This window comes from Caloenas nicobarica, chromosome 3, assembly GCF_036013445.1.
Source record: "Caloenas nicobarica isolate bCalNic1 chromosome 3, bCalNic1.hap1, whole genome shotgun sequence".
Classification (NCBI taxonomy): Eukaryota; Metazoa; Chordata; class Aves; order Columbiformes; family Columbidae; genus Caloenas; species Caloenas nicobarica.
Window position 1 is genome coordinate 22,378,850 of NC_088247.1, and position 20,248 is coordinate 22,399,097.

General features: G+C 42.1%; 1 protein-coding gene across 6 annotated transcripts in view; it reads left to right on the plus strand.

Moving 5' to 3' along the window:
• The first annotated feature begins 3,740 nt into the window (after positions 1-3,740).
• ARHGEF10 (Rho guanine nucleotide exchange factor 10) overlaps positions 3,741-20,248 on the plus strand; it is a 118,358-nt gene continuing 101,850 nt past the window's right edge. For all 6 annotated transcript variants that reach the window (XM_065630650.1, XM_065630652.1, XM_065630655.1 and 3 more), the window contains exons 1-2: positions 3,741-3,923; positions 17,979-18,054. In XM_065630650.1, coding sequence (XP_065486722.1) covers positions 18,018-18,054 — 37 coding nt within the window. In that variant the 5' untranslated portion in view covers positions 3,741-3,923; positions 17,979-18,017. The remainder of the gene's footprint in view (positions 3,924-17,978; positions 18,055-20,248) is intronic.

Genomic DNA, 20,248 nt, shown 5'->3' on the forward strand with positions numbered 1-20,248 from the left:
TGAAGCAGAGCCACCAGAGCACGGCAAACAAACATAAGTAGGGATCTTGTGTTAAAGAAATAACTTCTGCGTATTCCTGCGCCAGGTGTGGGTGCCCAGGCTGCAGGGGGTTTCTGTGGGGACACAGCCGGTTCCAGCGGCTCCAACCACCCACCGCAGGGCTCGGCTGAGCCCCCCAGCCGAGGTGGTGGAGCATCGGGGGAAGTGTGTTTTGAGAAAGGGCAAAAATATGGCACAGGCAGTATGAGGAGTAACAAAAAAGTGAGAGAATCAACTCTGCAGACACTGAGGAGGATGGGGAGGAGCTGCTCCAGGCGCCAGAGCGGATTCCCCCGCAGCGTCTGGAGGAACCCACGCAGCAGCAGGTTTATCCTGCAGGGCTGCAGCCTGTGGGAAGGACCCACGCCAGACCAGAGGAGGTGTGAGGAGGAAGGTGTGCCGAGAGGGGCTGTTGTGGACAGACCACAACCCTCATCTCTCATCCTGCCGTGTGGGCAGGCAGAGGAGTCAGGAATGAAGGAGTGAAACTGAGCCTGGGTAGAAGGGGTGGGGCTGAAGGTGTTTTTAGTTTTGTCTTTGTTTCTCAGCATCCTACTCTAATTTTAATTTGCAATTCATGAAATTTCCTTGAGTTGAGTCTGCTTGGCAGTAGTTGCTAACTGATCTCCCTGTCTTCATTTTGACCCACTGCCTTGATTTCTCCCCCTGTCCTGTTGAGAAGGGGGAGTGAGAGAGCAGCTGGGTGGGCATCTGGCTGCTCACCAGGATCAACCCACCACAAGAAGTTACAGCATCGGCTGTTCTATTGTTCACATGCCACCTGTGACAACGAGGAGCTGATGTAACACAAGGACTCTGGTGCTGAGGAATGTTAAAATTTAGGAAAATTGCTGCCTAGTCTGTCTGAATTGGCAGTCTGGGAATTTGACTTGGAAAGGCTCCTCAAAAGCAGAGCATTTGTAAAGCTGTTCATCAAATAGGTTCTAGTGCTGGTAAAACATTGCAGTATTATAAAACTCAGTTGTCAGGTTAACATGCTCAACATGCTCAAAATTGACAGACTGTGTCCCAGTAGTGGGGCTGGTCCTTCAGGGAGACCTGGAAGACAGGCCAGCAGCAGACATCACATCAGAATGTGAATGAACAATGCTTTTTTTTAAACCAAGTGTTATTTTGATGTAATAGCCTCTATTTAAGAAAGCTGTGTGGGTTGCCTTAAAAAAAAAAAAAAAGTTTATATATTAAAAAAATGAAGTGTCATCTCTTAACCTTGTTTGGTAAAGGAAGTGGAGAGGACCTGTAATTTTACAAGGCTCCAGCATGAGTTCTGCAGATGCTCAAGTTAAGCAAGGCTGTTGGGTACCCTGGCTTTGAGTGGGTTCTGAAGGACTGCAGTAAGCAGCCAACATACCTTCTTTGTGGGGGACACAGTGAAGAACAACAGGAGAAACAATTTCTGAATTTCCAGTGGATGAAAACTCCCTAAGAGACAGTGCCAGCTACAGCAGCTGGTAAATGGAAGGAAGAAACTGAGAAAAATCAGGCTTCACTGGAGAACTTGGTAAACCTAAGTTTTAGTTACCTTGGTCAGATTTCATGCGATGTTTTGGAAAGCATAGAAATTATGTTGTATGTCCTTTGGTGTCATAAATTTATGTTTACATTCAGCCACCCCAATTTCCATGGAGAGAGGAAAAAAGGGGTCCCCAATGAGGGTAAGTAAATTCTGGTGAGATCTTGTTGTACATATATTCCCAATAAAATCAATTTAAACATAATCTTCTGAAGACCTGGTTGTGAAAAGCATCATGTTAACTCTGGAGAGAAGCCATTGTCTGTAATGCAGTTCTTGACAACTAATTATGGGTGGATAAATAATGAATTTGTGATTGCAATGATTAGGGTGCTAATTACGACTGCTAATAGAATGTTGCTTTAGAAAACAGTAAGAAGAGTGCAAGTTATTTTGGAAGTTAGTTTTGCTTTTTTATAAGTTGATCTTGTCCAACAGGGTTTCCACTGTGAACTTTTATTGGAATTAGAGAGGGATATTTATATATGGTCACTGGAATCAAAGAAGCAGTTGTCAAAGGGTTCAGAAAAGAACTACAGGAAGGATTTGAAGTTTGTCTCTTTAACAGTGAAAGGGAGAAATTAATGCCCATGGATGATGAGTTGGCTGCTAAAAGGAGAAGGATATTGCTAGTAAATGATATTTCTGATCATGAAATTGGGCTAGTTGAACTTAGTCTAGATATGTGTCTGTTCTTTAATGCGGCTTGTAATGATAAGCAGCCTTTAAACAGTTTGCCAAAGACTGATTCCCTGCCATTTCAGCTCCTGAAATGATACCTGGATGTGAGTGAAGTGAAACATATTTAAAAAATTACAGAAACAGCAGGATAAAGTGGTCTCTCTGCTGGAAGCTGAGCCGAATGCCATAATGGTATTCCTGGCCTTATCTTTTACATATAGCCCAATTTTCTCATTTTCTTTCTTATGTAGAGCTTATAGAGCTATGTGAGAACTATTTTGAGTTCACACTGTGATGAACTGCATTAAAAAGGAATAACGCTGAAAATGGGAGCATTTTTGAAAGTAGTACTTTAAAATATTTAATTCGTAAATTCAGGTTGTATGAACCAGCTCAAAGACATGGGATAGTTGTGAATGTATGTTGTTAAACTATAGGCAAATGAAAAATGTAGAAAAAAAGGAGGATTCATAAAATGTCTTTTGAAATGCCACCATTTTCTACTAACATTTTCATGTAATTACAATGAATTTACTATACCTGAGCGTATTTCATTACTGACTGTAGTGCGAATGCACTTAAATTGGCATGGATCACTGCTGGATGATGCGTGGATCTTTGAACAGCATTTAGCTCAAAATTGTGATGCTTGAAAGTGGTCTAAAGATTTTTTAAATGTGTAGCAACATTAGAGAGCTGTAACTGACATCAAAGACTTATAATGTATTTAAGGACCTAAGAGCATTTCTTTTTGTCACAGTGTGATGGATGCGTACATGGACACATTGTAAAGTACGCATTTTCAAAATACTTGCATCTTGTAAAGGTCGTTTTTCATTGTTATGGCACCTTCAGTCCTGAATTGTGTTCTCATAAGGGTACAAGTGGATGATTTTTCCTTTCAGGATAAGCATGAAGTGCTTGTGTGATGCGGGCTTTGAGTGACGGTGCAGCTGACGGGGTCAGGGCTGGTCTGCAGTGATGCTTCAGCTGATAAATGACAATAAACTCCAGAATAGCTGCAGTGGCCCAGCGTGCGTCCTCAGGGCTCACGGGCTCTTCGGGACAGCGTGGCTGAGGGAAAAAGGTTAACGTGTCCGGGCCGTGTGCCCAGCCCGCCAGCCGCGGGCTGCCCGCTCTCCTGCCGCCCGCTACACCGGCGCCGCCCCCGCCGTGGAGCAGCCGCAGGTGCCCGGGGGTGGGCAGCGGGCCGGCCCCCGCCGCGCCGCGCCGCGCCGTCACGTGTGGCCGCGGGAATGCGGCGGGGGTCCGGGCGGGGGCGCGACACCGCCCGCGGACACCGCCCGGCCCGCCCCGCCGCGACCGGCGGGCGGCTGCGCCAACCGGGAGGCGGCGGGGCCCCGCGCTGCCCCAATGGCGGCGGGCGCGGCCCCAAAGGCCCGGCAGCGGGCGGGCCGGGGGCGGCCCCGGGGGCCGGAGCGGGGCGGAGGCGGAGGCGGGCGGGTCCCCGCCGGGGCTCGGGAGCTCCGCGCGGCGGCGAGTGCGCGCGTTCGCGGCGGCGGCCCCGGGCGGGGGGTTGAGTGACGTGTCCAGGGAGCGGGGCAGCCGCCGGAGCCCCGGCCGAGCGGAGCGGGCCGCACCGGGCCGAGCGGAGCGGGCCGCACCGGGCCGAGCGGCGGGCTCCGAGCTCCTGGCGGCGGCGGCGGAGGTGAGTGTGCCCTCCGCGGCTTGGGGGGGCGCGGGCGGCTGCAGCCGGCGGGGTTAGTCACGGAAAGTTTCGTCCTTCCAGGCTGGGCTCGGGGAGTGCTGTGCGGACACCGCTCCTCGTCCGCAGCTGCCGTACCCCCGCGGCGCCGGGGCTGCCTCGCTGGGCTGCGGGGAGCCCGCGGGTGGCGGCGGCAACCTCTGCCCGCCTCGGTGCGGGGGGCGGAAACCTGATTTTTTTTTTTTTAGATGCGTTGTTAAAAAGGTTTTGCCAGTGTAACGCCGCTTCCCGAGTTACTGAAGTGAGGGTGTAAGCGATTGTTAATAAAGGTATTTGCTCCTTTTCCAAACTTCCAGCTCTTGATCTTCGGTGCAAAGTTTCTTCCCCAAGGATTTTGCTGGGGTCTTCACTGAGGTCTGCGCCTCTTGGTGTTCTTCAGCATGGGGAGCTGGCCGGCTCCAGCTTCCCCCTCCTCTGCAGCAGGGACGGACAAGGCTATAGAAAAGGCAAACTCACAGAGAGACTTACGTTTCTTTCCTTTCGCCTTCTTAAAAACCGTGTTCAACACCAGCTTTGTAGTTGACATCAGCAATTAAATTGGCTTTCTTAAACCAGAGGAGAAAATACTTTGGCACAATAACATCTATCCATTTCTGTGTTTCGTTTTTTTAAATTTTTTTATTTTATTTTATTTTATTTTTAACAAATTGTCTTTGGTTTCTTTGTAATTAACACTTCAACTACTGGAAGAGTTACATAGTTGTCTGTGGTGATCCCAGACCACCTAGTTACTTTTGAAGGATGCCCTGTTCTTACAGGGTAAGGCAAGAACAGCTTTAAAAGATTGGCCAGTCATTCATTCACCTGGGTGAGTGAGTGCGCTTTGTCCCTAGGCGATACCAGGTGCTTGGGAAGACAGCTGGTCATAATTTGCCCATAGCAAAGGCTCATTTTAAAGGCCCTTAGGTGGTGCTTGTATTTTTGACCAAAAATATTTTATCCATCCTAAAATCTGTTCTCTTTCATTAAAGTATTTGATCTATTTTTTTTTTCCCAAAGCTACTAAGGACATGGGTTTTATTTTGTACTAGCAGGTTTGAATGTTTTAAAACTATATTTTTTTTTCAGTTGTGCAATTTAACCATAAAAAGGTATAATTTTTTTTTTTTGAACGAGTCAGGAAATAAGAAATACTGACTGTTTAAAAACTGTCTCATGCCAAATAACCATAGTGAGGAAATGCCAATGTATGTATTATTTTTGTAAAGAAAGTAAATGTTTTCCCAAAGCCTTTACTCTGCTTCATGAACCCTGGTGAGCAATCTGTTCTGCAGTGGAAAGGAAGTATTACATTTTTTAAATTTTCTCTTGGTGCTCAGGAGACACAGATTTACTGCCTGAACACGAGGCACGTTGGGCACCTACAAGTACAAGCCCATTATTCAGGCAGCAGTTCTGGCTGTTCAGCTGTTTTCTTCAATGGGTCCTTCATTCTTTTCACTTGGGTGATCTGTTTGATCTTGATAATCTGTCTGGCTTGCTTTGTTTAATCTATTTTGTCTTCTTTTTTTTTTCCTACCCTTGGGCTCAGTAGCCCATGAACTAGTTACATGTGTTTATCTGGTTATGAACCAGTAGTCTTTAAAGGCTACCTTGAAATCTGATATTTCTGAAGGCTTTACAGAGAGATTGCAAGGCTTTTATAGTATAGTCTGTGGAATTCATAACTTACCTGTGGCATTGTACATAAGACGTGACCTACTACGTGCGTGGCAACATGTGTCTTGTGATGGGACAGGCACTGGATGTCCATTGTGTGGGGCTTTCGTGGCTGATACCCACAGGTGGATGTGGTGGAGGAAAGGACCATGGAAGCAGATAGATGCTTGAGGAACGTGCTGTCTGCGAACTCCTGCTGAGTGCTAGGACCTGGCAGGATCTTCCAGATTTGGGCTTCGGGAGTCCGTACACCACGGGACATGGAAAGAAGCCGCAATGCCGTGCGATGGGTGCGTGCAGGCTGGCATCGCAGCTCTGGGACGTTGAGACCAAGTGTGCAAGTCTTGTGCTGTTGGCTTGGACAGGTTGGTGGTGAGCACAGCAAAGCAGTCAGGAAGCAGTTGCCTCCCGCTGTGCCCATGCACAGGAGCCCTCTTCTGACCAGGAGCTCTGGTTACTATCAGCAGATAGGAGATGGTTTCGTTCATCAGTCGACTGCGATAGTCTTCCTGGAGTAGAATACTGTGAAACAAGCTTTAATGTTTATTGAGATTAACTTTAAAAATCCACAGTATTAAATAAATAATATTTAGATTCTTATTTGGTTGCAATTGAAATCATACCATCATTTTGGTTGGAAAAGACCCTCAAGATCATAGAGTCCAACTGTTAACCTAACACTGTCACTAAACTGTGTCCCTGAGAACCTCCTCTAAATGCGTTTTAAACCCCTCCAGGGATGGCGACTCCACCACTTCCCTGCTCAGCCTGTTCCAATGCCTGACAACCCTTTCTGTGAAGAATTTTTTCCTAATATCCAATCTAAACCTCCCCTGGTGCAACTTGAGGTCATTTCCTCTCATCATATCATTTGTTACACAGGAAAAGAGACCAACCCCCTCCATGCTACAACCTCCTTTCAGGTAGTTGCAGACAGCGATAAGGTCTTCCCTCAGCCTCCTTCTCTCCAGGTTAAACAGCCCCGGTTCCCTCAGCCGTTCTCCATAAGATACTCATTGAGGGTCTAGGTACCTCAGCATCTTTTGTTTTTTCTAGCCCCTTTACCAGGTTGAAATACTAAGTCTAAGCACTTAGTTTAGTTATATGTCAAATATAAGAGGTTCCATTTATCCTAAACCAGGTAGCTGTACAGCATGTCTTTAAGATTTCCAGAATCCAAACTTTGAAAGGTACAGTCTTAGTTTTGAGTAGGCTGAATTTTTAATGTTGTTCATCATGGCTTTTTAAAAATGCTTTCGGAGCTTTTTTGTATCTTTCAGTCCATTTAAGTTACTCTTTTTAACAGAGTTTTGTTTGTTTGTTTTCTTGGTTATCATTTTATAGGTATAAAATCTCGTATTGATTTTTTTTTTTTAATTATTTTTTCCTTTTTGTGAGGACACTACTACTTACTGCTTGGGGAGGGATAGGGGTGGGAATTTCTTTTGCAGTTGAGGGTATTTAGTCTCAGCATTAATAGATTTGATATGAAGAAATCCCAGCACCAAGGGAGTTTTTCAGTTGATTCTGAGCTGTTTAGGAGTCCTTGCATAGTTTATAAATGTTTGAAGGAAGACGACAAACTTGTCTAAAACCTGAAGGGCTATTGTCAAACTTCATAACTGTTAACAGAATATAATGCAACTGGGAATGGTGCATTACTCATTTGTAAACCAGGAAATCTATTAGCTGCTTCTATATAAAGTAGAAATTATTTTTAGAGTCTGTTGTAGAAAATTTATAAACTTTGGTCTATTTATGAAGAAGCCAGGAAGCAAATTCTGCAATCCAGGAGGAGGAGGGGTCGTCATGATTCAGACTTTCAGGTTAAAATTTATATATTGTGCAGACCTGCAGTCAATTTATCCATTTATCTATAATACTACACTGCTCTTGATTTTTGTATGTGATGGAGAAATGCAGAGTGTGTAGTAGTTACTTTGTTCATCTTTCCATATGTGGGACGGTAATTTTCCTTCTGCCTTTGTAAAGTGACTTTCTGGTTTTTACCTTTTTTTAAATTATGTCTTTCCATTTTACAGTTTTAGTTTAGAACTATAGAAGGAATCTCATGGGGAATTATCTTATGGCCTCTAAATTTAAAGGCATTTTTGAAACTGTCTTTTCATAAATTCATTCTCCTGGTGGCTTTTTGAGCTGCAAGTGCATTTCCATACTATCTTTGGATGCTTCTTGTGGAATATTTATTGCAGCAGTTGTCCCTTAGAGAAGCTTCATTTGGAGATACAGTGTTAGATTAAACGCTGTGAATGCAATTGTCGAGTACATCTTACTTTTTGAACATTTTGTATGTACTAATGGGGCAGTAAACGAGGCTTTAATGCCAACGGTATGAAATAGTCTTTCATTTTCTATATATTCTACAACATGTGAGGGAGGCTTTTTTCATGTCTGAGACCTTTTTGTAAAATCAGCATTCAGTATAGATATTTTTTTCCACTCCTGTTCCTATTCATACAAAGTCTTTCTTGTTATTACATCTGTTAGTGGAAATTTATTAGTAGTAAATCCATTTCTGAATCTAGAAGTAGTTTAAAGAGTAGAAAAGCTGCAAGCCTGGATGCTTGGAAATTATCGGGGTTCTTAAACTGAAGCCTGAGAATTACTTAGGGAGACTACAGGCATGTTATGAGGAGGATGTGGTCTTTGTAATAAGGAAAGGTTGTACGTGAGCAAGATAAACCAAAATTCTCATTATGGACCTATACATGTCTTAATACTCTCTGTTTTCACATCTTTTTCAGTAATGTCATTGTGTGCCTGTGTTGTTTGCAGAGAGCAGAATCTTGGGACTCAAGGTCTGTCACATATCTGTGGACAAAAACTGCAGCATTATTAGTGTCTTTTGAGATTTAAATTACTCAGACATTTTCTTACAGTAAAGAATCTTGAGTTTTACTCACACCAAAATACTTCAGATTATTTTGAAACCAGGGACCTTTAAAGGTACAACTTGTTTTTAAGGGAGTGATGACAAGTAATGCTAAACAAGACTTGAAAAATATGTTTTCAAACTTGTGTTTCTAGATAAAAAACTTGATTCATATTTCATTCTCAATTGCCTGAATCAGCAAGACTGTGGGAAGTGATGCATAACTGCACAACATTCATGTCCTACATGTTAGCTGCTCAGTCAGGAAGCCTGCAGCTTAATGTCAAATGCGTGGGTGAAGCAGTTAACCAGAGCAAAATAAATTGTTCTACTTATGTGGTGCTGAATAGGGGCATTATCTTGGGAAAATCTGTTTCAGTAACTTACTGTACTGTACAGTACTTGTTACTTGGGACTGAACCGTGAATACAAACTACTAGGATCCAAGCTCAAGGACAAACATTCACTCTTACTTCTGTTCTGTAATCTCTTTTCTCAAAATGCTTTCAAAAAGATTGCAGAAATCATATGAATATTTTTTTTTCCTTAGAGATACAGAATATACATTTCAGAAATTTCAAGAAGGGGGATAAACATTATTTCCTTATCTATAAAGCAGGATCATAAGTTATTGGGAAGCAGATTGCAATATTTAGATTTTCTGCCAGGAGCACAGTGAGTCTTGAGCTTATGGCTCTTGACTCTATATTTTTCACCATTTTAAAGCATTCAGTGTCTCACCCTTAGCGTTCTTTTAGAATTTTATGTGTAAAATTCAAGGTTATTACAAACCATGAACTGACTAATGTGAGTCTTAAAAACTTCACTTTAAACCTATAGAGGGTGAAAAGGAAAGAGGTCTTCTTGATCATTTCCAAACCAGGGAAAGAGTGAAAACCACTGATGTTAGTACTAAATGCAAACTTAGACTTCCACAGAAAACTACCTTCCTTTACACATTTTTTTTTAAGATGAGGCTGTTTTGTGCAGGTGCTATTGCTATTTTTCTTTCTTTCTTTAATTGATGGTTTAATGGCTGCGTTATCTGATTTATTCGAATATTTTGGTGTTGCAAAAAGAAAATAAATGAAAATTGTATTGTTCTTCTAGAGTATGCATTATGACTCTTAATTTATGATCAGAAATGTATTTCCATATTTTACTCCAAATAGTTATTTTAGAAACACAGGAAAAAGAGTCTGTATTTATTTTCTTTATAACTTTATTCATCAGGTGAAATAAATGTATTCAACTGCACACTGTTGTATTGATCAGATGTAACGGGTTGTCCTTGATGAGGAACACTGTGGTTACTTTTCCAAGGACAGTGGTACCAAAGGGACTGAAAATGCTTAGGAGAAGTGTCTGTCAGGACTGGGTTTGCAGAAAGTGGTAGGAACTGGATCTTCGGTGTCTCATGGGCATCGTTGGAAAGAGCTTCTGATGGAAGTTTTTGTCAGTTGTCATCAGTATCTTGAAAGACAACCTGTGCCTTGTAAAACCAGTATTCATGGATTTAATGCAAGTTTGACCAGGACTTTCTGCTTTTGCGGTGGATGTGTGGATGAACTACAATTGGAGGGGGAAAAATGCTTTATCAGCTGTATCAATTGAAAAACATTCCCCTCCCCACTTTGTTTTTGGTTTTGGGTTTTTGTTGTTGTTATTGTTGTTGTTGTTTTTTTGAGCTTGATTTGTTGAGGAATCACAATAGGTTTCAGGAGGGGGCATTTTCCCTGTGACAAAAATACTGCATTTTGTATGTGAGGCTTATCAGAATTACTAGAGGAAATCACTATTTTGGTGCATTTTTTAAATAAAAAAAAGTCTCTGCATAATAATTCTAGTTACATGTGTATTATGATAATATGTATGTAACTAAACCATACACAGGCTTACGTCACAACTGCAGTGTTAGGCAGCATGCGAGGATCTTAATGACTTAAAACCAGAAATTGTGCTGGGGATATTTCCAGTTATGGTAATAGCTGATCTCCAATACTGAAATGGAATAATTCGGATTCAGTTTAAAAAAGGAAATTTCAGAAATAAGATTACTTTTCCAGCTGAAGTTACTTGATTGCAATCAGTTCTAGAGCAAATTAAGAAAAATGCTCTTAACATTAATATATATTTTTTGTGTGTGTGATGTGGAAGATCATGGTCTTGAGCCAGCAATGCAGTCTGCTAGTTTGTGTGGCACAAAACAAACCAAAAAAATCAGTCCTGACTAAAAGTGTGTGATGCCAGCATTCGCTTTTAATTCTTCGGTTGCTTGCAATTTGTGTGGTACACTCGACCTCCAGGATGGCCTCCAAAACCCAGGGTCATGCCCCTCTTCTTCCTTTGGGTATTCAAACAGTTGCCAGCACAAAAGGCAGGAGCAAAGGCTTACTCACCACAGGGCAGGTGTCCTGTGTGCGTTTTTGGGAACCTGTTCCCTTCCCTGGTTTCAGTAACTGTTTACCCATCCTTCCTCTCATTCCTAAATATTTGTAGACCTTGTCTTTCCAACCTGTACATCAAGTATTGTGCTGTTGAACTTAATAAAACCATATGTTCCTGTTGGGTTCAGCAAGGTCTTTTGCAGAGTGTTGTTATGATCTGGGCGAGTGAAAAAACAGGCTTGTTCAGCTGGAGAAGAGATGCTTCATGGGGGCCTAACCGCAGCCTATCAAAAAGGGGGCAGGACAACAGGAGGTAGTCATAAACTGTAGTAAACGTGGTTCTAACTAGTTACGAGGGCAATATTTTTCTCTGGGAAGACAACCAAGCAGGAGAACAGGTTGCCTGGCAAGGTTGTGCAGTCGCTGGCTTTGGAGGTTTTCAGGATCCTGGTGGATAAAGCAGCCTGGTCTCACCGGGTACCCGACCTGTCTTTGAGCAGCAGGTTGGCCCACACGGCCTCCTAAGGTACCTGCCTACCTGACAGAGTCTGTGAATCTGTGATGCTGTATTTTGGTTTGCAATAATAATCTGCCCTTAGAGGGGAAGAATATAAATATAAAAAAATCCATAGTGCTTTCTGTTTGCGTTGTGGATAGGAGCCCTCAGACAAATGTGCAGATGCCATCTTTGCTTTCTTCCTCTTTTCCCCTCCTTCAGATGATGTACGGGGCAGGAATCTGTTCCAGGTGAAGATATGTTTTAAATAATACCCTTTAAAAGGGATGATCAGAATACCCATCTTCAGCCATATTCTCAGGGTGTCCCTGCAGATTGCTGCTTCTTCAGGGCTTGCTGCCACGTTGTTCTCTAGTTTTTAGCAGGATGCTGCTTGGTGTGAGAAAGGGTGCCAGAAAAAGAAGCGAAGCAGCTTTCAGGGAAGTGGATTCTGCATGCAGTCTGAAAAATGTGCATCTCTGCAGATCTGACCTTGTCTGTGTTGCAGCTGGTAACAGAATTTCCACTGACTCTAACTGAGCCAGGAACTGGGCTTCATATTTATTTTTCATTTGAACCTCTGCATTTCCTTGTTATTCTGTTGCTTATGATTTAGGTAATTTTCTTTGTTAAATTTAAGAATAAAATTAGCACAATACAGAACTGTTAACTATTAATAAAACCAAATACACAGTAAAAGAAATAATGATCTAGTCTTGATACAACCTTGTTCTATGGCCTACAGCATGTGATAAGCTGTTGTAATAAAAATGCCTGCTTCATTCGCACCCACTGTAATATAAAACCATCTTTTTTAGAAAAAAAAAAGTCTACAGTCTGCGTCTTTTAGGAATAGTCTTGTATGGAGAACAACTTGTGCAATTTTTTTTTTTTTTCTCTGTGTAACAGAGCCATCTTGAGGTATTGGAAAAAAGTTAACCTTCTTTCTTCTGCATTCTTTTGTTTTTCCTTGCTTCTCTGCATTCCCAAAAGAGTATCTTTCAAATTTCAGCAGGCTTTACTTCCCAGCAGTTGTATATTTATAGGTGGAAGAAGACTCAGTTTGGCATTACACAGTAATGATCAATAAGTGATGTGGACATGAGAGGATTTTGGACATTTGTGGGCTTTGTCTTCACAGGGTTTTTTGTGTGTGGATTCTTTTTGGTTTTTTGTGTGTGGTTGTTTTTGTTGTTTGTTTGTTTGTTTTTTAATTTAATATTTAGGCTTTCTCAGAGAAGTTTCGTTGCAGTTTGCCTGCTCAAAGCTTTCTCCGTGAGTCACAGTTCCTTGGAAATCAATCTGCTTGTTTCATCTTCTCTGTTTTCTATTAAAAAATGCTCACTGGCTCGTTCTTTCTGCACCATTAAGAATGAAGAATCCTGATGTCGCTGCAGTTGTAGTGCACTCCTTAAAGAGAAGGTATGTGGCCGTTACAGTTCTCAGGGTGGTAGACCTGGAAAGCTTGGCAGCGTGTGCCTCTTGGGAGCTCAGTGGATGGGTACAGTGCCACCAGGTACGGGTTCTGTGCCACCTTGTAGCTTTGGTGGAGTTTGCATCGGTCCTGCTTCTGTTGCCTTCTGACTATTGTGTAAGTAATTATTTTCAGAAAATAGTTTTGATGAAGTGGAAATGCAGATGTTGATTGGTATTTGTATCTGGGTAGCTGAGGACTTGTCTGTTGTTTGTCCCACAATTAGAGGAAACAAGCAAATGAAATCTGATGCGCAGCCGTAGCTGAGAGACCACCTAACCCTGCAGGCAGGAGTTACCAGAGGTAATGAGAGGGGAAACTGAGTCACAGAGAGGAACACTGACTTTGTTCTATAGTCTTTGGACAGGTATAAAGATGCCTTTGTTTTCTTTGCTGAAACTGCCATGCGCCATGGAATCAGAATTTCGGTCTTGCATATGCCAGGCTACCAGGTGTTAGTGCTCTGAGACTGTAAGGTCTGCTATGGGACCCGGCAGAGTCCCACCTCCTTCCGTACCAGCTTTCATGGTTGAAGGTGAGCACTCTTGGTGGAAAAATTGAAATAATAGACTAGAATAGACTATTTCAGTTGGAAGGGAGCTACAATGATCATCTAGTCCAATTGCCTGACCAATTCAGGGCTGACCAGAAGTTAAAGCATGTTGTTAAGGGCATTGTCCAAATGCCTCTTAAACACTGACAGGTGTGGGGCATTGACCACTTCTCTAGGAAGCCTGTTCCACTGTTTGACCACCCTCTCAGTAAAGAAATGCTTCCTCATGTCCAGTCTGAACCTGGTGCAGCTTTGAACCATTCCCATGTGTCCTGTTACTGAGAAGAGCTCAACACCTCCCGCTCCATGTCCCCTCCTCAGGAAGCCGGAGAGAGCAATGAAGTTGCCCCTCAGCCTCCTGTTCTCCAAACTAGACAAGCCCAAAGTCCTCAGCTGCTCCTCGCAGGACATTCCTTCCAGCCCTACGGGACTAAGTGTTGGGAGCCGTCCTTGGGGATCGGTTCACTCTGGTCGATTCTGGTTTCTGGTGCAAGTGCCATTTGAGATCTGACCGCTTCCACTGCATGGGACTTCTCTGCATGAGGAACATCGCCCAGGAACATCTGATTTTCATATAGTATTTTAATTAAATTTTCTTTGTCTTAAACATTGATTTAAAATTTAGAAATCATTACAAAGTTGGTGAGGCCTAAATATATTGCTGTGTATCAAGGGATCTCAATTTTTTTTCTTTCAAAATACATGCATTTAACATGGTTAATTGCTGACTTTAAAGGCGAGGTTATGAAGTTACTAGCTAAACTGCCGGAAGAAAAGCGTGCTGCCCTTCTACAAATCAGGTTTTTTTTAACAGCAGTAGTCTCTTAGGCTCAGAATATTTTCTTTATGTGAGTTTGCTCAGATAGATTGGTCCAAAAACTAATCTGTTACATGTGGATAATTAATCTGGGAACTTGCAAAGTTGGAAAGCTGTCTTTCCTCTTCCAGTCTGTAAATATGAATAAGAACCGCCTGTTCCTCCGAACAGTTTGGGAGGAAAGGACCAGGATCAGGAAGCAGAAAGGGAGGTGAGGGCCAGTCTTTTGGCCAGAATGGGTCATCTGCCTCTCATAAAAGTGTCTGGGTGCTCCTTGGTCTCTTTCCCAGCATCTGCTGTACGTTGGGTACAGAGGGGAAATGTGGGGGAAGAGTTGGAAAGGAAGTGATCTGTAGACCACTACAGTGGTTCACACTGCCCACTGCTACCTCTTTAACCCTCACCTGAAGCAAAGAAGATGATGATCCCTGAGATTGGTGAATTCTTGGGTAGCTGGAAGGCAATGGGAGATCTTAACTTTTGGGGTAGGTAACTTCAAGAGCTGCTTTCTGTCCCTGTGTTTCTGTGATTGCTGTGGAGCCCGGGAGGGAGCAGTTTGAGGCATTAGACTGTGTTTGAGGAATCAATTTTGTAGGACAGGAAAAAAAAAAGCATATTTTGATAACCTTTGTGTCATGTCCATTATGTCAGGGCAGCTGTTCCATTATTCAGATTCATGATTTTGTAATGTAATACATGTGAATAAAATAGCTCCTGTGTTTCATGTTTAATCTGTTATTTTTTTTCCAAATGGAATTTTTAAATACCGTTGGAGCCAATTTTTGGTATTTTGTGTCTTAAAAACATACAGTTGTTCTGCTTCCTAAAGAATTTGATGTTAAACAACCTATACTCAGTGGTCATGATGTGGCATCTGGAAGACAACTACAGTCCTCTGTTCCCTAAGGGGGGATGGAAGAAGCCAGAGCTGGGCTTTCCCAGGGGTGCAGAGCAGGAGGGTGAGAGGCGATGGCTGCTGCAAGGGTAGCTCCAGCTGGGCACAGGGGAAAAACCCCTCCTGGTGTGGCTGCTTCAGCACAGGAGAGATGGTGAGACCTCCACCTTTGGTGGGTTTCCGAACTTGGGTGGAAAAGGCCGAGGGCAACCTGATATAATTTTGAAGGCACCTGTCCTGAGTGTATGAGAGAACGTTCAGAGGTCTTCCAGCCTAATTTGAGCTGTGATTTCCACAATTACTGTTTGCATGCAACTGTATAGCTGTGTGGTATGTAACTCTGTTAGCGGCAAGTTCACTGGGGAAACCACTTGAAATACAAATGCAAACTGCCTTACGCTTGTGGCCGAATTAAATCATTTGGCTTAGTCTTGATTGAAACATCTTCAATTGGAATTAGTTCCCCTGCCTCTCAATAGAAGAGTGAAAAACTTATCTTTGAAATACTGTCCTGTTAGAGATCGTGCCATGAATGTGCTGTCTACTACATAAAATGGCAATTATTTTATTTTTATGGAGAGTAATACTGGAATGTACAATACACAAGCTCTCTTTGCTGCTCAAATGTTTTTCTCAGCATGTAAAAAAGTAGATAAAAATCTGTGGAACTTCAAGATGAATTAATGCCACGTCTAAGTCAACCCCTAAGGCATTCTTAAGTGAGAAAATGTATCTTTCTTCTTGTGAATAACTGCACTGTTCAGATGGGAGCAAGCAGGTCAGTGGCTAGGACTCTAACAGTGGGTCTGTGTCCTTCTTCAGCACAATTCTTGTGCAATTCAAAGCATGTCACTGTGAGCTAGATCAAAACAGAAAAGAAGTTGAAAACTTCCATCGCTCAGCTCTGCATGTTAATTGTTAGTATTTGCTTGTGAAGAAGAAACTGATTTTTTAAAATTGTTGTTGAAGTTAACTTCCATAGGTGTTTAAAAACTCTCATCATTTGTTTAAATAAAATAAATATTCTGAAGGCCTTTTAGCTACTTTCTGAAGGATGTATTTGGAAGAGGTGCTGAGACTGACTTTCAGAGGTTTGCCAGTCATTGCTTGTTTCACCCGTGAAAACCTATGTTCCAGCGATGATTCAGCTTTAAAAGAATAAAGAAAAATAGCTTTTTCTTCAAACCATATTTTTCCCTCCTTTTGGCTGACAATTTTGGTGTGGCAAAATGCATTCCAGACACTTGTAAACAGGAACACGCCTTTGAGCTCTGCAGATATAAATTGTAGCGAGAGGCTTTAGAAGGGACATTGTATAGTGAAAGCATGTAACGGAATGTTTTTTCTGTTGCAGGCAGATGTTGTGTATGTGCCTGAATCCTTTCTGAGCCTTGGCTCCGAAGCTGCTTGGTGTCGTCTAGGACTTGATTAAGAATTACTAAAGCTTAAGAGGATTTAAAAGGGAATTTTGTACGCTTAGATAATGCAAGTTGTTATGAATTGTCTCATCACATGAAGATCTTATGCTATCAGAGTTGTTATCCTTCCTGGCACCTCTGTCCTGATGATTTGCCCTTGTATACCTGCTGTTAGGGAGATAAATTGTCTGGTACCTTGTGAGGCTGGATCCTTTTTTGAGGTACTCCCTTCCATTTACTGCCACCTCTTCTGTAAGTGGCAACTGATTTGACCTCTGAATCCCAATTTTAGTTTATTTCTCCACCGTACCTTGAATTTCACTGTCTTCTTCAACTTGCTGTTTTCATACTTCAGCTTTATAGACTTTCCAAGGGCTTGAGCTGTTTTTCGTGCTGTTGCAAGCAGAAATGGTAGCTTCTTTAGATTAACGTCTATGGCTGCTCAGGAGAGAGACAGAAAATTTAGCATTGGCTCTTCCAGTCTTGTGTGACTTTTGGAAACTTACTTTTCCTCCTCAGCCTTGTTCTAAAATCTTTATTTTTTTATATGCTGTCTCTTAAGTTCAAGTGGGGTTGAAGTATGTGCATTGTTCAGAGTATGTGCATTGTTCAGCAGATGATACTGGAGTATCGCTATTAAATACTGTCCTGGGGAGGGAGGGAAAGAATGGGAGAAAGAGAGAGAGAAAGTGAGAGAGAGAGAGAGAAAGAAAATTTCTCTCATGGGGTTCTGGGCTTTGCTCTCTCCTGCGGTGTATTCTGGACCAAAGTATGGGAATGCTTTGTAGGATTATTCTTTTCCTTAAAACATGAGACTGACAGCATTTGAGAAAAGAGGAGGAAAGAGAAGGTGCTCAGGAGACTTGCTTACTGGTACTTCACTCTACTTGGAAGAGGTGGAAGCAAAGGGGCTGAAGTGGAGTTTTTAAGACTGACTAGAAAATAAAAGAAAGGAAAAGAAGAAGCTGTTTATAAAGTATGTAGTTAAAACTTCTGATTTCTGGTTGCCAAATGGAGAAAAGCATCATCAAAACTGATGAGCTTCCTAGATTTTTTTTTCCCCCCTCTCCTTCCTGAAGGATTTGAAACAGAATATATAGTCCAAAGAGGCATTGGAATAACATGTTTTAGTAATCTGCTTGTGATTGTCACAGTGGGAGCTGCAGAGTACTGAATAGTTCGAAAACTTGATCTTTCTTCAGCTGGCTTATTGAGTTCATTACAAGAATTGGCTCCAATACCGAGGTCTGTGTACATTTGGACTAGATGCGTTTTGAAGCAAGAAGCCAGGCACATTTCCTCGCTTCCATAATGGTATTAGCTAATAGGTATGAGCTTGGCCAAACTGAAAAGGAGTGTCTCAATATTTGGAAATTATACAAAACATGTTGCCTTCATTTTTGCAGGGTTTTTCAGGCTGCTAAAGACGTGGTGGATACGCTAGGATGGACACAGAGGAATTCCCTCCCCCACCACCAGAAGGTAATTGAAATAGTTTGGGGTTTAAAGCCAATTTTGTTGTAACAATTTGATTATATTTCCAAAAATGTCTTTTCCAATATCACCTTAAGGCTTGGTCCCAGTTGTATTTTGCTGAAACATGAACTCCTGTCATCTGCCCTGTCTTGTTCTTGGACCTTGCTTGCTGGTGCTGCGAGATGATGATGAGAAGAAACCTGAGGAACAATTGTTCCTTACAGTCCAAATCTGCAAATAGTTGTTTTCTAAGGCAACATTGTGTGGACTGTATCATCACACCTTCATCATGTGCTTTGGCAGCCTCAAGTGTTCATGCACATGGTGCTCTGTAGAGAAAAAACAAGTGAAGCCTGTGGCATGGGCAGGATGTTTGGACCAGTGTCCCAAATGCCTGGACAGATTTGGATGCTGAATTGAGAGGACAGAGAGACGTGAGTTGTTTTCTGTTAGGGCATGATCTGTTTTCACCAAGCATACTTAATCTAGGCAACGTCTGCTGAGGGCTGTAGCTGATAGACCTTCTTCTGATGCTGCAGTTGTCTAGCCAGCATGCGTTCCCATAGGGAGCAGAGGGGAAACATGCACAGCTGAACCTCTGTGTGGTCTCAGCACAGAGATTTATGGAAGAGTATTATGTATGCTGGACTGCGGAGCTGGTTCTGTAAAGTTCACACTTGAAGCCCATTGCCTGCTCTGTACTGTTAGCTGCACAGCTGCTTCTCTAGGCCAGGTTTCAGAGGGCGTAAAATAGGATGTACAAAGATGCCATGTCATTGCCTTCAGCATTTATGTTCTCTGTAAGAGAATATGGCTATTTTTTTCCTGTTTGATTTCCTATAAATGCACCTTTGTGTAGTGCTTGGTATTATGTAGTTTAAGTATTAAAAGGATTTGGCTTTTAAAGTCCTAAAAGGATTTGGCTTTTGATAGTTGGATGCTTGGAGATTTCTTAGGAGTAGAATGATATTATTCTTCTGATCCTCCCCAAACACAAGTTTATGGAGATGTGGGTTATGGAGACCTGTGGTTGAACCAAGTACAGCTGTTCTTACTTTGGTGAAGTTGCTAGTATAGTTTGTAGAGGTAATGGCTTTTCCATAAATTTTTGATCTGTCATTCATATGGGACATTATTACTTATGGACTTACAGTCTATTATATACACTGATATATGCATATATTAATATGTGTATGTTAATAATATGCATTATTGCTTATAGGACATTTTATTTATTGTACACACAGAAGTTATACCTCAATGAAGCCATTTAATTATGAAAGAAGATTTATCTTAGTTTTGTTCAGCTGTAACTCTTTAGGAATTTGGGAATTGCCATCGTAGATCAAATCTGCTTTCTCCTTAACTTAGACACTGCCACAGAGAGAGGTCTGTTACTAGATACTACCTAGGACACTGGGAATGTGAAAGAAGCAGAAAGTTGTGAAATCAGCTTTTAATGGGTTAGATTTCTGGCAAACATTGTTGACAGTTTTATTTATGCTCCGAGGTATCACTGAGGTTATTGTTGGCAAAAATGCTTTTCCTGTGCTTGTTCTAATCCAGGTGGTCAGGACCCTGAGTTTAGCTCTGTTTTGTTTAGTGACAGTTACTGTGAAACTGTCTCTATGGGATAATCTATCTCCAAAGCAATGTAGTGCTGTGGGGGAAGAGTCCGTCCCTAAGGAATTGATATTTCCACTTGAGTGGGGACTGCCGATGTTCGAAGACAGTTAAAATTGTGGCAGCAGCTCCAGCTTTGTTCAGTATGTCAGTGTGTGGGATACTCTGACAAAAATTCAGGGTGACATAGTTCAGTATAGTTCCAGAATTCAGGTTCTTTCTCTGCAAAGCTCTTCGTGACATGTAGAACTATGTGTATTGTGTCCTTATTTTCAAACATGTCGCTCCTTAATAGGCTGGGATTAGACTTATTTAACATAAATTGAGATTCCGCTCTACCCGATCTTGCATCAGTGGGTGCTTTCCCTGTCATCTCAAAAAGCTTTGAAACTGTTGGAACTTGTATATTTTTTTTTTTACTTTACCATTGCCAACTCTCTTAAAATAACATATTAATAAAAGGATGTATGTTAATACTTACACTGATATACACTTCAGCTCACTTTCTAGATAGTTCTCATGAGCCATTTTGCAGGTAGAAAAAAAAGTGAGGAATTTAGGGCCAAGTACAACTACA